We start from the raw sequence: 16,449 nt of genomic DNA, 5'->3' as shown, positions 1-16,449 counted from the left end.
CTTTTTAAAAGAATGGTTTAATGTGGCACTACCACTTGAGGAAAAGAATCAAATTTTTAAATAGAAAGATTCTTTATGAATTACAGCCAAATGAATTATATCTTGTACATTCTTTATACAAAGTACTTTAGAGATCATGGCATGATACATCCCCATAATTTTGTTTTCAGACCAGAGCTGATGAACTCAAGATCCCCCACACTGTTGAGGGAAACTAAGCCACTGTTTCAATAAACTGTTAATAACAGATCTCTCTGAATTCTTTTGTCATTCTTTTGAAGATTCAGAACTCTAATTTGAATCAGACAAGCTCAGATGAGTTGTCATGAATTAGACAGGGTCTGTATCCTCTCCTGGCACACAGCATTTACTTACAGTTTACTTTGACCAAGACCCCTGTATCTCCAACAGCTGATTGCTGAGACAAACAAGGTCACATTTCAAGAACATAGAAGGCCATATTTGGATGGCCATTACTGCAAGTAATCTACTTGTAGACATTTACGAGGATTTTCAAGTTTAAAAGACAAAAAGGACCTTCATTCAACAAAGTCAGTGCTACCAGGCTTGGCTCCAGTTCCTTACTGGAAAGACACAATTGTTAACACCTAAGACCAGAAAAGGACAATTCATTCTACTGCCTATTTCTGAAGGTAAAATGTAGTAGAAGTTATCACAGAAGAATGTTATTTTAATGCTTGTCTTACAATTTTTAAGTCCTTCTTTCCACAAAAAAACTTTTTCTTGATACATGAGGGGTGTAAACAAAGCTTGCAAAACATGCATAAAACTCAATTGACACAAACATGTCTACTTTGCTACTAATTATTTTCCTACATTGATTTTTCTGATTAACTACACAGTTCCAATACACAGTTAGATTCCTCTGTTTGTGGATGATGTATCAATACATCTCTTACCTGCACACTGTAGACTTATTAAAAATAAAAAAACAAGTAATGAAACCAATGACAAAGTTGCTTTGAAAATACCTGATATTTTAAAAAAGTTTTATTACTGGGATTACCTTCTCCATGTTGTTTAAAACCAAGTTCCTAATTATCATCTGAAAGGCACCATAGGGACAGTGAGTGGTGAACAGTAAACATCTCAGTGGCTTTTTTTACAACTGGGAAATTTATCTGTCTCTGAGAGAATCCAAATGAAATGTGAACAGCAAGATATACAAACAGGAGCTCATTTGTAGCTGCATAGGCATGAAACCTCTAATTTCCATTAATTCCATGCTATCGTGGCATCTTCGGCACATTCATGTCAGAAGTTTCTTCAATAAAATTGGCTTTTTTATGGGAAGGCTCAGCAAGGTCCTCTCCATGGTCTCTGCTAATCAAGGGCTCCTGGTCCCCCCTCTTGCGTTTGTTAATCAGGTGATTTTCTCCCTCACAGAGCTTTCCCTCTGGGACACCCAATGCTCTCAGACAGACAATAGCTGCAGCCTGTTCTGCCAGTTTCTTGGACTTGTCCCTGAAGAGCAAGCACACAGAGCACACGTGAAAGTAGAAACTGAGGTCTCTACACTGCCAAGAGACAATTTCCTGTCTCTGATGCAACATCATGAAACAAACAGCATTTGTAGTCATCTCACAGCAGAAAAACAAACCAGGTCAGTTCCAGAAATTATTTCAATCTTGCTAGGTGTCAAGCGTTGATGCATCACTCCTGATGCAATATTCCTAGAAAATCTGTCTCTATCAGGGCTTGACTCTTGAACACTCTCCATGTCACAGGTACACAGCCAATGTGTGTTTGCCCCACAGAAAGGAGGCTTTTACCAATCTGATCACTAAACAAAACTGAGTTATGAAGGATCACTTTTCTTGAAAGAGGCTCAGGCGTAAGTACATTCTCTGCCAGCTGTACAAGTTCATTGATGCTGACAAAAGCAGGAACTGTTCCGTAATAATAAAAATTCTGTCACTTCTGAGAAAGACTGCCCATCACACATTTGTGGAAGTCAGTATTTGAAAACATTTTCTTCTCAAAATTTCGTATCAGCTAAGCATAACTTCCTAAAGTCTCTGAACAGGAAGGCTGCAAAGCAGTTGTGTGTGCTTGTCCTGTTTAAAATGTTCAATGCTGAGCTCCAGCTTTGCAGTTAAATCAAGATCACCTTAAGTGCAAATGCCTCAAATCAACTCTGGTATTAATAGATGATTATATAAAATACCATCAATACACTTTAGAGCAGGCCTGGATGGAGCTGCTAATTAACTGTGATCTCCAAGAACTCAGTGCACCGTCCTCTGCTTCACTGAATACGGACACTTAGTCCTGACTTCTTATTGGAATGGATCTGCTGCAGTGGCTGAAGACATAACCTGCTCCAACATTCCCCTCTGCCTCCCTTGGCTTCCTTCTGCACTCATCACAGACAGAATGGAACTGGGTCACCTATTTGCTCCCCTTCCAATACAACTTGTGGACTAACACAAAGTGGATTAAAATCTGTTAACTTTACTTGATTACGCCAGTGCTTACTTCCTCTTGTCACATTAAATTCTCAGAAGTTCTTATTCCTTTTTCCCTCCTAGAAGTAGCTTTAGGAGGTAGCTTTTAGTGGACCTTTATCAAAGCCAACTGGAATAAACTGAAATATCCTTTAATGCAAGTTTATAAGCAACATTTCAGAAACAAAAATCCAGCTGAAAAACCCATTAAGGATGGCTTACCACAGAGTTGATCGGTATTTTTGCTCAGCTACTGTCACTACTGAACAGAATAACCTATCCAATGGTCTTTGAACCTGTAGAAAAAAAGAAGTAAAAGGAAAGGGGTTGTCAAAAACCAGTCATGTAATTTACAGAAGAAACAACATCATCAACATTCCTTCATATTTATAAAGACAAGGATAACAAGTAACATAACTTTAAAATTACTCTAATTCACACCACAAATTTCACCATACATATACAACATTAAAAAATCAAGAAATTGTCCAAGTTATAGATATTTTTGCTTTACAAAAATAAAAAGTAATCAAATAATGTTCCCATGTAACCAAACAGGTGCTCCTGTCCCATACAGCTCCTATCTGTAACAGTGTGCAACAACAGAGAAAACATTCCAAGACCTAATTCTTTACCTCACAAAACTAGTAGAAGAAAGTCAGTCATGGGCTCCTATGTAATGACCAGAAAGTTACAGTAACTTCTTTCAAAAATCAATCAAAAGCAGACTGAAGGCCTGACTTTGAATTTTTTATTTTCTAATAAAATAAGCCATTATCATTTCTGCAGCTGCTTTCTGAAAGAGCTACACCAGAAAGCTGAAGCAGAATTTCTCACTGCCTTGAGTCCTAAAATACTTAATTTCATATTTAGGCAGAGGGAGAGGTTTGAAAGAGTGTTTCATTGACTCACAGTTTCATAAACAGGCTGAGGATGCTTTTCTTTCCTACACCATTCCAGAAGATACATTTTTGGAGTGATCTGTGGTGGATATTCTCGCCTAGACAGAAAAATTTGTTGTCAACAACTGTGCACAAAGTTCTATTTTAAAAAGACAGTGATGCTTTTTGTATTACTTCTACCAGTTATTTGAAGTGTAATTTTACAGCTCAAATTATGAAGAAGATGCTTCTTCTTCTTCTTCATTAGATAACTCAAGTAATAGGTGTGACAAAACATCTAAAATAAAATCCAAAGTTTTCCTGAATATTTACGTCCTGTAGTAATATAGCTAGAAAAGACATACTTAGCAGAAAGGAGATTCTAACTAAATATGTGATAGAGATGAAAGGTACAGTTTGCTACTGCTTATTATAATCACCAAGTAAACACTAGTAGAAAAAAGGAGAAGCTGCTTCTGTTATGAAGCAGAAATCAAATGAAAAAAGCATAGAAAACATAGGAATTTATTCTGTTATTGACAAAGAATTACAGACCCTCACACATGGCAGAAAAAAACATGTAAAAAAATCTGTATTCAGTTCTCAAGGAGTCAGGTAATATATCCTCTAAATATTAAAGCATTATGACTGCATTTGTGGAGGATTTTACATATCACACTCTTCTTGAGCTGTTTGATAGGCCTATTAGCAAAATCAGCAAACATGAGTTTAACATGGAAAGTAACAGCAATTCTACAGGCTTCAGAGATTATAGTTAAAAATTATATAAAATAGAATTCAACTCCATGAATTAATTTTTCAAGAAATAACTTATGAGTGGAACACATTTAGAAGACTTCAGATGAGCGTGTTCTCTGCTAAGAAGAGTATTAAGAAATTTTTGCAGTATTTTTAATAGAAAAATTATGTTTTAGACAAGTTTCACGAAAAATAACTGAACTCTATATTTGTAATATACTTTTCTACATGGAGATGTTATTTTTTTAATTTTCTTTTAGAGCACTCAGCACTTTCAACAAGTTAAGTGAGAGAATTAAGCAGTCTCGGGAAGCCTGGAACTAAAGAACATCCTACAACACCCAAATGGCACAAGAAAAGTGGTGATTATGAATGATGTTCACTTACTGCTTCATAGGAATTCACCCAGTAAGTGCTGTTTTGCAAATCATCATTTTCAAAAAACTCTTAAGACACTGTCAGCCCCACAGTTATTATTCAGAGATGCAAGAGAGTGAAAAACTTGATTTGCATACTTACTTGTCAAATCTAACAGCCATTTTTATTACATCTGGATCCTCTGTTTGGTCATCTTCATCTTGCACCTTGGTTTCTACAGATGTTTTCTTTGCTTCAAAAATAGCTGTGGTTTCTTCATAGAAGTCACCCATTTCAAAGGCTTCACTATTCAAACAGAATTCCTTTATATTAGAGATCAGTTTATACATTTTTGAATCACATTATGACAGAGAAAGAAAATGTAGAAATCAATTGTGTTTACAGTATATGTTAAAGAGGACAGAGAAAGAAGTGGAAGTGTGGCTGTATTCTGCACAGTGACATTACATTGAGCTACAAGTAGGAAAAGGATGTTCTAATTTCCAGCACTACATATGCAATTTGTAGCCTGGAAGTGCAGGCAGAATCAGTCAGAAATACAGGTCCTGCAATGTTCAAGTTATGAGTTCATTTAATAACTTGCAGTTGGATGAATCAGCAAACAAACATCTCAGTGTGACTCCTGGTGCATCAGCTCCACAAGGGCAACACAAGAAAAAAGTAAGAAAAAGAATCTTCTTCTAATTATAGTGATTAAAAATACTATAAGCAATAAACACTATAGCATCCAAACCCCTCAAAATCTCAGATTTTCTGACTTCAGAGTATTATTCACAAGCCCAAATAAAGAGAAGCAGCAACCAGGATTGTAGTCAAAGGCAAAAGCCTCAAACCCGTTCAAATTTCAAACTCATGGCAGGCTGGATCTACTTTGAAAAACTGAGACTATTGATTTTCTGCAGATGATAAGGGCAATAAAACCTGCAGCATAAAAAAAACTTTTACTTTTGGTTATGAAGATGCTGGTTGATACAGGACTGCTCAATGACAAAATGGATTCTGCCCACAAAGCCATCTCCAATGCTCCAAGCAAAAAAGCAATGAAGCTGAAAAATAATAACTTATGTGCTTCTAAGGGAAGGCAATTTATTACATACTGCTATGCAAATGTTTTGTGGGAAGAGCAGCAGGCTGTTCTCTTGCATTCAGCACTGAGGTTAAAGCTCAAATGGCTGTAACCCATCCTCACCACCAGGAGACAGCAGAATTATGCACTATAATTGTCTGAAGATAAACTGGTGCATTTTAAAAACTGAATGTTCCTCAGTTATCTGGACATGGAACAGGGTTGTTCAGAACAGGGGTTAAAAGACCAAGTTTGCTGGCAGAAAATAGTTTCATAAATTTCCAAATGGCTCTCTCTGTCCCCCTCTCCTGCACACACATTGCTTTAGCCCATTTTGTAGTTGGTATTGCATCACATGTACAAAACCAGAGAGTTTGATTTTGGAAGCCCCTAAAGAATTGTTAGGCATAGCACATAAACCCCATAATTTTATACTAGATCTCTATCCAGTGCTTATGAACTGTGTCACCTCTAATTACCTGTGTAAAACTGTTACTTACAGTATTTATTTCACATGCTCTGCATTGCTATTCATGCAGCAGAAAACACCACCACCCTCTGGGCTAAGACTTTACTGAAGTTGCAAAAGATTTGAGTTCTAATCTATACTTTATCTTTTTTCCTAAACTCAAAATCTATAATCAAAATAGATAGTCTGTTAGCATACTAAAACAAGTTAAATCCTTTAAGTTGCCCAAGTGAAAAGTAACTTGCAAAGTTTAAATATTGTTCATGGATTCCACTGCTCCATGAAGAATAATGAAGTCTAGCTCCCTTTATATATGCAATACAAATTCCCTTCATTGAACTGTAATGTAATAATCATGGACAGAATTATTTCTAGAAAGCCAAAATTGGTAAAAGGCAATAAAATGGCAAAAGGATTGCAGGCATTTCCATTCATTTTGAACGTTAACAGAATGCTGAGTAGGGTTTGCTAGACACCAATACATTCTTTTTCAAAATATTTCAAGCTTTCAACATTGCTATTCATTTTCATACACATTAGATATCAAACAGTTTCAGACTGTTCATTTTATAAAACAAGGAGACTCCTCCCCTCCCTTCTATCAGGAAGATAATTATAACACACAACGTGAATATGACACATGCAAGCTCAGAGCTTTTTGTTCCATTTGAAATGTGTCCAAACCTGAATTCTCCTAATTCAGTGCTAATTCTTTATTCATCTGCCTATTTTATGGTTTCTCTCAAAATTTTTGTTCTTTCATTTCTGTCTCTCTCACTGAGAAATTTCATCCAGTCTGTTTCAGATATGCAGGATGATAAGATTCTTTAAAGCTACTATATGTCCTCAAAAAGATTGCCATTATTCCTTAAGGTGCTCCAGGAATAAAAGGCAGCACAAAAAATTACAATTAAGTACCAGACAACCCTGATGACAACCCTGATGCATGTTTCTGTGTTTCTAAGTGTTCATTTTAAAACAAACATGTTACAAATATTCCAGTAACATTACAAACCTCACATGCAAGTGGGAAAGCTAAATCAAATCCTTGGAAGAAGACAAGTTCCACAAAATGTCAGACAAGCTGAAATTTTTCTTAATCACTTCATGCAAATACTGGATAAGTGCTTGTCACTCAGTGAAGCACCACTCAAATGAGTGTGCTGAATATTGAGAGTTTTAGGGTTAAAGATTTAACATCTGAGCATGGAGGAAACCTGAAAAAGTTTACTCTGGTATTTCACATCTCCCATCTGGATTTTTGGGGGTTATTTTGGGGGTTTTTGTAACTTCTCCTGACAGTGTGAAATGCCAGGCAGTGCTAGACAGAGAAGTGGTGTGCAAGTTTGACAGAAGACAACTCTTTTTCTGAAGTCCATGCTTACCAGATCTCCTGTGTGGACTGTGCAGCGTGCAGCTTCTTACCCTGAGTAGTTTCCAACTGTTCTCTCAACATCTGACACAAGCAGTATTTAGTGTTGGTGTAGTGATTGTCATATCTCACTGCCTGATGGAAAGAGGCAAAGAGTTCAAAACCACACCAAACAAATTTATCTTCTATACTGCACATGGTGTCTTGATGACTTCCCCAATCATTTTTGAAAGGCAAGCCACAGTGCAGTTTCCTCAGTAACATATTCAACTTCCCATGAACGTGACTATAATCTGATTATTTTGGCACGACTTCACCACCTAAAGTTCAACTGACTCATACACTTCTGAAGAAAGAGTTGACCTGTTTACATCATTGACTAGCAATGCACTGATATTTTAGTAACTCGTTAATAGCAAGCTCAAATTAAAAAAAGGAATTTGAATTGATGACACGATCAAACTTCAGATTTCTGACTGATTTCCTATGACATCATTAAAATTTTTTCTTTTGAATAATGGATAAAACTTTATACATTAGGTGACTTGGCAAATGGAACTACAGTACTACAATACAGTAATTTGCCAATAAAGTAAAATTACTTTATTGGCAAATGATCCCCTTTGCTTTCCTACTGTGAATATTTCTTGACCATATTTGTGAAAAGTAATTAATTTCTAAAAGTGAATCTAGGAACAACTGATTCTTTAATACTCTTTCACCTTTCTGTTCAATGTTGTCAATTCAATATTGTATACTGTATACAATAATCTGCTCAGTTTGTACAACTGTGACTTCGAGAGGGTTGGACTACGTATTTTTAGATTTCTTTACATTTTTAGATAGCCTGGTAAGCCTCATAAATGTTCCCAGGAAACAAGGGCTAAAAAGGATGTTTTCTGCATACAGATTTCTAAACAAAATCAAACAGAGGAAGCAGGGATTGATTTGCAAGGATCATGTAACATGCACTATGTTAAAATATCCCCAGAACAAAATCTTTGAAATTAAGAGGAGTTAAGATACTGCAGTAAAATTTGGATTAACAATTCTAAACAATGATCTTACAAGTAAGATCTTCATAAAAACATACATATTTGATGTAATCTTGCATGACATCCTTCAAGGGGCAAAATCCCTCTTTTCTGAAGACAGAGGGGTTCCACATGGCAGCACGAGCAATCATGACTGATGAGGCAGCTGTTGCTTTCTGGAAGGTCTCAATGTCTGCATATTCCTTAATGAAGTCATGAGATCCTCCACTAAAAATTAACAACACTAATATAATTAACCATGCCTCTTTTGCCTGCACTTGGAAATCTTAAGTACAGGCATCTGACCAGAATGAGTTAATTAGTCCAACTTACTTTGCTATTACTGGAATGGAGACAGCTTCAGATATGGCCTTGATCACATCACAGTGGACAGGGTGCTGAGGCCTCTCCTCCTTCTTCCTTTCCAACAAAAAAAAAACCAAAAACAACACAAGACCAAAGATTTCCTGTGGAATTTATAGATCTCTAAACCACAGCAGACATGACACAAGGATTATTAGGATATATTTGTTTCAGCTTATTTATTTTATATATTTGATATTTTAGATACAAAGTATGCAAGATAATCTTAATTTTATTTGGTCTTTGAGAAAAAATATTTAGGAAAAGAGCAGAAAGCAGTTTAATTCCCTAATTACTGACTTGATTTCCTAGAACACCAATTCAGTTAACAGTTGAAATCAGAACCACGTATTACATTTAGTGTATAGAGGATACTCATATCAGTCATATCATACTGTGGTACAGTCATCAACAAACTAAAAAAAAATCTAAGTCTTTCTTGCCTAAAATCAATTTACCTTCCATGGACTGCAATAGCAGCAATGCCAGTTTTCTCTATCCTCTTCACCAGATTCACAGTATCCTCCACCTGAGGGATAAGACAGTCTGACATGATTTTAATTCAATGCAAAAGGAATCACTGAGTGACCATTGTACAAACAAATGCTGGAAGTTTTCTTTTCTCAAGAGGGATGTGATTCCTGCCTTTCATCAATAACATAACATGTACAACCATTTAATATATACTTCAATTAAAGAACTACATGCTATGGCAGAAAAAAAGAATCCATTTTCAATGCTTCCTTGAACCTACAGATTACAAACCTTCTCAAACCAGGTAACATAATACTCTGTAGCAGGAGAATATTTTCCAAAGGTTTTCAGACTGTCAATTGAAAATGACTGGAACATTTGATTAGCAAGTCCTCTCTAATGACTACTCTGTAAATTGTAATTAAAATACTTTTCAGAAAGAGGATGCCTTCTGAAATCAACCTAACATGCAATCACACAACTATAAATATTCCTCTCAGATGTGCCTTAAAAATGTTAACCAGCATCTAAAAAATTCTAAGGATATGCTTACATGCCCAGTGTATCTTCAAATAGGTAAATGCTCTTAAAAAGCAGAAATAAAATTGACACACTGCTGCACTAGCCCATCTTATGCATCTTTAGGGAAAGGGAGAATGAAAAAAAGGCAAATTTTCTTTTCAAAAGCTGAAGGAATATCTGTGGCTCATCCCAAACAGATCAGATTCAGTCTGAAAACTGCAACATGTCCCAGCTGGCAGGGATGCAGAGACAGAAGCTCACCTGCTGTTCTGATGGATGACATTATCCAAAATTAGCTTGAAACAAAAAGGAGAAGGCTCTAGGATAAAGGTGCCAGTTCTCTAATTTAATACTTCAGAACCAAAATGATCTGAGACCGGGTTACTGATTCTTTTCACACAAGCTTCATTTGTTTATCCCAAAACATAAATGACATCTGAACAAAACTGGCTCAGGTACAGTTCATCCATCTACTGAAATATCTGTTTAGGTCATATGCAATCATAGCATCTAGGAAGTAATTAAATACCCAATTGCTAAATAATCAGTCCTTAAAAGAGAAGGTACATAATCTTTTGGAGGTTTAAAAATATGTAGAGAATTTATCTTAAAAAAAGAAAAAAAAAAGCACTAAGGAAGCTACATCAGCTGTAAAAAAAGTCTGGAAAAAGATCCTGAAAAAGACAGACCCCATAACTTCACTGGCTGTTCTAACTGCAAGAACAAGAAAACAGTATGGAAGAAAAATTAGTCTGAAAGAACAGAAAACAATTATCTATTGCTACCCCACGTGAAAAATAGGAACTAACAGCATCTAGTGGCTGCTTGAGGGTGCTGTCCTACACCCTTTTGTACCTCTATGACATAAAAAATTACTCAGTTGAGAAATTTAGAGGCGAAAAGCCTCTGTGCCCTTGCCTATCATAGACACTGACAAGCCCACAGTCAGAGTCTCTGTGCACCTGCAGGTCAGATTTAGGCTGGGACAGCATCCCAAACAGAAATTGTGAGTTCCAAGTGCTATTTCACAGCAACAGGCATACAATGAAACATACTAGAACACAATATATTCTAACTGATAGCAAATCAGAGCAGTAACAGCTGAACAGTTCAGCACAACAATTCATGCTCTTACTGAGGGCAAAATGCGGATTTTGCAGGTTACTGGTTTACAAATTCCTTTAACAAGGGTGGTCAATATCTGAAAAAAAAAGAGAAGACAAAAATCTGATCACAACAGTGGCATTACTAAAACTCTCCTCCTTTCTCTCTTGAAAAGAAATTAGAATAATGTAACATTGTTTACTATTCCTCTATAAAGAATCTTACATGCTAGACAGACATATACCATCTGTAACTGAATATACAATTTTATCTAGTAGATACACAAGACTACTTATAGTCTAAGACATTTTTACTGCCACTTCTTTGTTGATTTGAACTGGATTTTTAGAGAGCAATTAACTGCTGCTGGAGTTTCAGCAATGCTTTTAATATGGCATGACCAGTGAACTCTGATTTCAAAAAACATGCATAGACACATAAAACTCACAAATACTCCACTACACTGAAAGTTTTTAAACTGAAAAAAAGCCCCAAAGTAGCAGTTTTATAGTCCAGATAATGGCAAGAACTAAATCAGGAATATTTATCTATAACCTTAACTCCAGTGTACTAAACTGAGTATTCCACTCAAGCAATCACAAGTTTGTTCTCTATGCAACTCACTCCTGCTGCCAGTAGAGCACAGTGCACAATTCCTCCCAAGGCAGCTCCAACCCCACCAGGTGATACTTACAGACTCTATTTTGTCAGGATCAGACAGCAGTGCTGCTCCCATCCCTCCCTGGGAAAACAGAGAGAAACTGTTACCCACTAGGCAAACACATTTTTCAACTCAATTGTTTTGCCTAATAGCAGACAACAGCAAAAGCACAATATCATATTAAGGAAAAAATGGCAAAATTTAAAATACAGAAGCATTACTGAACACCTTGGTGCTAGATTTCTTAGACCTGTATCAGAATAATTGAGCAGTAATTTAGGGATCACCTTGCTCTCATCACTTTAGGGAGCAGACAGGATTTCAGAAAGCTATTTTTAGCAAACATAATCATCCATTTTCCCATTTTTCATCCATAACATAATTAAGAACAAGTTAATATTTTAGTTGTTCTTCCCACACTGTTTCATCTGCATACATAGATGCAGAGGCCAACAACTGTTTTGTACAAATTTTTTTGATCCAGAACTATTGTTGGAGAATAACCACTCACCAGCAGTTATACTCCTGATCTTTCACCCTAGTACAAGATGGATATTTTGGTGTTTTGTGCTTAATTACAACTCTCTGGAGCATTTGACAAGAAAATGGAGTGCCATGGTTCAATTCATTGATCCTTTATCTCTGCACCAAGTGGCTTAACAGTCCTAACAACCAGTCTGACTGCTCTGCTCTAGTCACAGATACAGGACTAATTTAGAACAGCATGTGCTTTATTACAAAACAAACAAACCAACCAGGTTTTAAGTGATCCATTGTACTCCCATTTAAAACTGACAAAGAATTGAATTCAGCATTACTAAGCTGTGACTGTATTTTGCCAGTCATTTGCTCAGATGACAAACTGTGATTTCAGTTTTTATTAAGGCTAGGCAGATTTCACTCATCTGACATATTAATGACTTCAGAAAAATATTAAAAAATCCTAAATACTTCATTTTATCTACCCTTTAAGAATTTAATTTTCTAACATCCTATGTTATTTTACTGTATTAGGGCCATGACACCTTCTAGAGTGTTCTGTTTACTACAAACAATTACATTTCATTTTTCTCTGCATCAAAATTTTACCGCTTGAATTTGAAAACCAGACCATGTATTCCACTCTCCATACCTCCAAGACAGAAAAGGCTCATTTAAGAGTAATCAAAATCCACTTGCCTTAGTAGAATATTCTTTTGGGCATCCCATGTTGATATCAATACCAGCCACATCACTCTCTCTGAAAGAGAAGGAAAAATCAAAATATTTTTTAGCATATTAGAACAAGAATCAGATATCTTGCCAGGTAATTTGTTCCACCATCATAAAGGCTTAAATGAGAACTTAAGATAAACTTGAACTTCTGAATTTTTAGCTTCTCACTTATTTAAGTTAAATATATAAATCTTAATGATGGTCTGAAGATCAGACTGTTCTCAGGTTTCAATAATCAGTGCTGTGCAGAAGCTGCAGATACTGATCTTAAATACTTTCTATATACTTAATCCTATATGAAGTATATCCACCACTAAATTCATCACTACAGTAAGTCCTATTGAAACTTCCATCTATTTAAATGGAGACTTAAAACCACCTTTTTAAGAGCCACTTGTGGTTTCTGCACAACACATTACTGGAGGCTTTAAACCACAAACAGTAAGGGACTTTTTCAGGTATATTGGTCTTGCAGCTGTGCAATACCCAGGGAAATTCATACTGGAGAGATCAAGGACACACTTGCACTAGCAAGAAGTCATCCCAGCACAGAATTTAAGCAGCTGAACTTTTCCTGGTTCTATCAAGAGCTACCTTGATGCTCTCAATTGTAAAAAACTGTCTTCTACAATAATTCCTCTGTACAAAAAATCCCAGGCAAACCCAAGGTGGGAAGGGGCTGAGAGAAGATGACTTACACAAGTTTAGCTACTGCCAGGGCTCTTTCAGCATCTGCTGAACCCTGTTGGTAAAAGAAGATTTAAAATTACAAAATATCATCAAATTAATTAAAAACCAAGGTGCTTACTTGCACATGTGTACAACTGTATTTGTTCTGAACATTTAGTACAGACAGAAACCCACTCAGAGGCACCCTGGATACTTCAAACATTTACCTACAGCACATAGTGGAGTCAGCCACTGGATGATAAAAGGTGATACAAAAAAGGATCCAAAGAGCTCTGTCTGCCCTCTTCACCTACAGCAATATCAAATGTTCTTAGCCCCTCAGCAACAGATATCTATTTTAACGTTCATAAAAAGTTCCATTAATAACAATTCTACAAGCAACTTATTTGAGGGCTACATTACCACTGAAAAAGGTCTTTTCAGTGTCTAATGCAGTCCACTCATGCTTCCCCCTCCCTCCAAGCCCATCATCTCTTGTCCTCCACAGAGTGGTCTCTAAGAGCAAATTACTGTCATTTTCTCTTCAGCAGAGAGAATCTTTAACCTATTTGTGCAAAGCCAATGCAATCATGAATCCTCTCTTATCTATACTAAACAATGTTGCCTCTTTCAGTCTTTCCAGTGAGACTGTTCACAGGACAGTGCAAAACTTCAGTGTGTGATCAGTCATCAGCACAATTTATATCCACATCCATAAGAAATATCTAAGATACCTCTGACAAAACCAAGCTGCTGGAGAGCACAGAGGTTATCTCAATCACCTCTTAGGAGAACTTATAATGCAGAATCTTGTTTTGTAGTAACAGCTCAAAAATTCTGCAACACCTTTGGTGTGAAACCACCTCACTTAACTATGTTCTTAGAAGAGCATCTGGTTTCTTACCATTTGGAAGACAACACGTTCTCTCTCCCTTTCACAAGTTCTGAAAACAACTCTGTCATTAGGTGCAACAAAGTCCACTGTTTCAAGTACTTCTGTATGAAATGAGAAACAGATAAAACAGGCAAAAATTCTGTACAAATGCAAAAACTAAAAAAAGTCACATGAACACGTCATTTGTATATAAATGAAATGCCATCAAAGTAATTTGATGTTCTTTGAGAAGTATCAAAGCCCAGTGACGACTCAGCCAGAATGAACAGTATTATTTTTGGGAAGGGGCAGGAGGAGAGAGGAGATTTGTAGTAAATTTCTGTTTCCCAGCAGGGACACTGCAAACAACTGTTTCTATGCCACTCAGACAGGGCCAGGTCTCAAAGATACCTTTTTAAGAAGTTGAAGTGACAATCATATTATTCCAAGTCCAGCCCATGGACTTCAAGTTAATAAATGAATGATAAACAGTGATATTTGTGTGTGTTGCTTTCTTGTTGCAGTAGACTAAAAGGTGTGTATGTTATCATGTCACAAACAGCTAACATTTAAAAAGCCACATAAAAACTGATGGAAACTGTCTCTACTGCAGTCCAAACAAACTGGAAGTTTAAAACTAGCGCAGCAGACAGGTCTAAGATAGCACTTCAAAAGCTTACTGTAAGTCCCTAGACACAATTCAGTGAGATTATATGTACTGATAAATCACTATAATCCCTAGAAAAATGCTTCAGAGAAATAATTACCCTTTCTCTTAACTAGTAAAGAGACTTCTTACAGGTATTATCGAAAGAAATGCCATACTTACCATTTATAACCCTCTTACACTGCAGCATCTTTATGTCAATCAGCTCCTGAGTAGAAAGGATAAAAAAAATCTCAGTGAGTTGAATTGTTTCAGCCAGTCAGCTCTAAACAATTGCCCATTTTATTAATTAACTAACTAGAAAGATCAGCTTCTCTGAGCAACCTGTCCCAGTACCTCAGCACCCTCTGGTTAAAGAACTTCTTACTAATATCTAATCTAAAGCTCTGCTCTCTTTAGTTTAGAACTGTTCCCCCTGGTCCTATCACTATCTATCCTTGTAAAATGTTCATCTCCCTCTTTTTTAAAAGCTCCCCTTTAAGTACTGGAAGGGTTCAACTAGGTCTCCTCAGAGCCTTCTCTTCTCCAGAGAGAACAATCCCAACTCTCTCAGGCTGTGTTTGTAGGAGAGGTGCTCCAGCACTCTGATCAGCACTGTGGCCTCTCTGGATCCACTCTAACAGGTCCATGTAGTTCTTGTGCTGAGGACCCCACACCTCAATTTCAGGCAGCTTAAAAAAAAGAGTTTAAGAAGCAAGGAGAACAATGCTAAGAGTGAAATACATGGAGGCACAGTGAAACTAACCAGATGAGACATGAAGTCAGTCTTCAAAGTTCCTTCAAAGTTCTGACTCTACTGAAACAAAATACAAAAAAAAACCCCAACACCCTAATCCCCCCAAATGCAAATAAAAGTACAACTTGAGGAAATTGTTATGATGTTTTGTCTAAATTACTTGAAGTTACTGAACAACCTCAAAATATGGATGTGCCATAACTTGAGAATGGCTCAGAGAAATGCCTCAAGACATAGAGATTCTTCTTTCCTCGTTTTTAATGGAAAACTACGTGTAAAAAGAACAAGTGAAATGAAAAAAATCCATTTTGTACTTTTCTTAATAACAATGTTGTCAGATAAAACCGCCTCATCTGCTCCTCCATACCTCACAGTACACGATATCGGCACCATAGTCCAGAGCAAGCAGCCGCATTGGCAGCGTCCCCACTCGCACCATCGGAGCCAGGATCTTCTTTCCCCTGAAGCACAGCGGTGTGTTCACCGTCATTCCCGCTGCTGTACCACCTGCAAGAGAGAGCCCGGGGCACTGCCACGGAGTGTCATTTCCCACCCGCAAACACAGGCGCGTCCTTTGCCGGGAAGGGGCGGTGGGTGCCCCGCCAGGTGTGAGGGGCTCGCCGGGCAGCGGGGACCGGGCTCACCAGCGTGAGGGCGCCGGGGGCTGCTCCCCGCCCCCGGGCTCTTCCCGAGCGAGGGGCCCCGCGCCGCCCCGGCCAGAGCCCCTCAGGGCCGCG

General features: G+C 37.2%; 1 protein-coding gene across 1 annotated transcript; it reads right to left on the bottom strand.

Moving 5' to 3' along the window:
- Positions 1–977: 977 nt before the first annotated feature.
- On the bottom strand, positions 978–16,235 carry DUS2 (dihydrouridine synthase 2). The gene is made up of 15 exons (XM_036390410.2): positions 16,080–16,235; positions 15,139–15,184; positions 14,340–14,431; positions 13,465–13,508; positions 12,731–12,791; positions 11,585–11,632; positions 10,922–10,987; positions 9,249–9,319; positions 8,761–8,847; positions 8,487–8,655; positions 7,407–7,528; positions 4,628–4,771; positions 3,381–3,468; positions 2,691–2,764; positions 978–1,485 (listed from the first exon to the last, which is right to left on the bottom strand). The coding sequence occupies exons 1-15, from the start codon at positions 16,200–16,202 to the stop codon at positions 1,248–1,250; spliced, it is 1,473 nt and encodes a 490-aa protein (XP_036246303.1). The 5' UTR covers positions 16,203–16,235; the 3' UTR covers positions 978–1,247.
- Positions 16,236–16,449: the final 214 nt, after the last annotated feature.

This window comes from Molothrus ater, chromosome 12, assembly GCF_012460135.2.
Source record: "Molothrus ater isolate BHLD 08-10-18 breed brown headed cowbird chromosome 12, BPBGC_Mater_1.1, whole genome shotgun sequence".
NCBI lineage: Eukaryota > Metazoa > Chordata > Aves > Passeriformes > Icteridae > Molothrus > Molothrus ater.
This window is presented reverse-complemented; position numbering and strand designations above follow the sequence as displayed.

Excerpts from the sequence above, each read along its gene's own strand:
- DUS2 (XM_036390410.2), bottom strand. The coding sequence starts at position 16,202 with ATGACGGTGAACACACCGCTGTGCTTCAGGGGAAAGAAGATCCTGGCT. Across the intron at positions 15,185-16,079 it reads CCGATATCGTGTACTGTGAG|GAGCTGATTGACATAAAGAT; the intron begins GTATGGAGGAGC and ends CTTTCTACTCAG. Across the intron at positions 10,988-11,584 it reads ATCCTGACAAAATAGAGTCT|ATATTGACCACCCTTGTTAA; the intron begins GTAAGTATCACC and ends TTTTTTTTTCAG.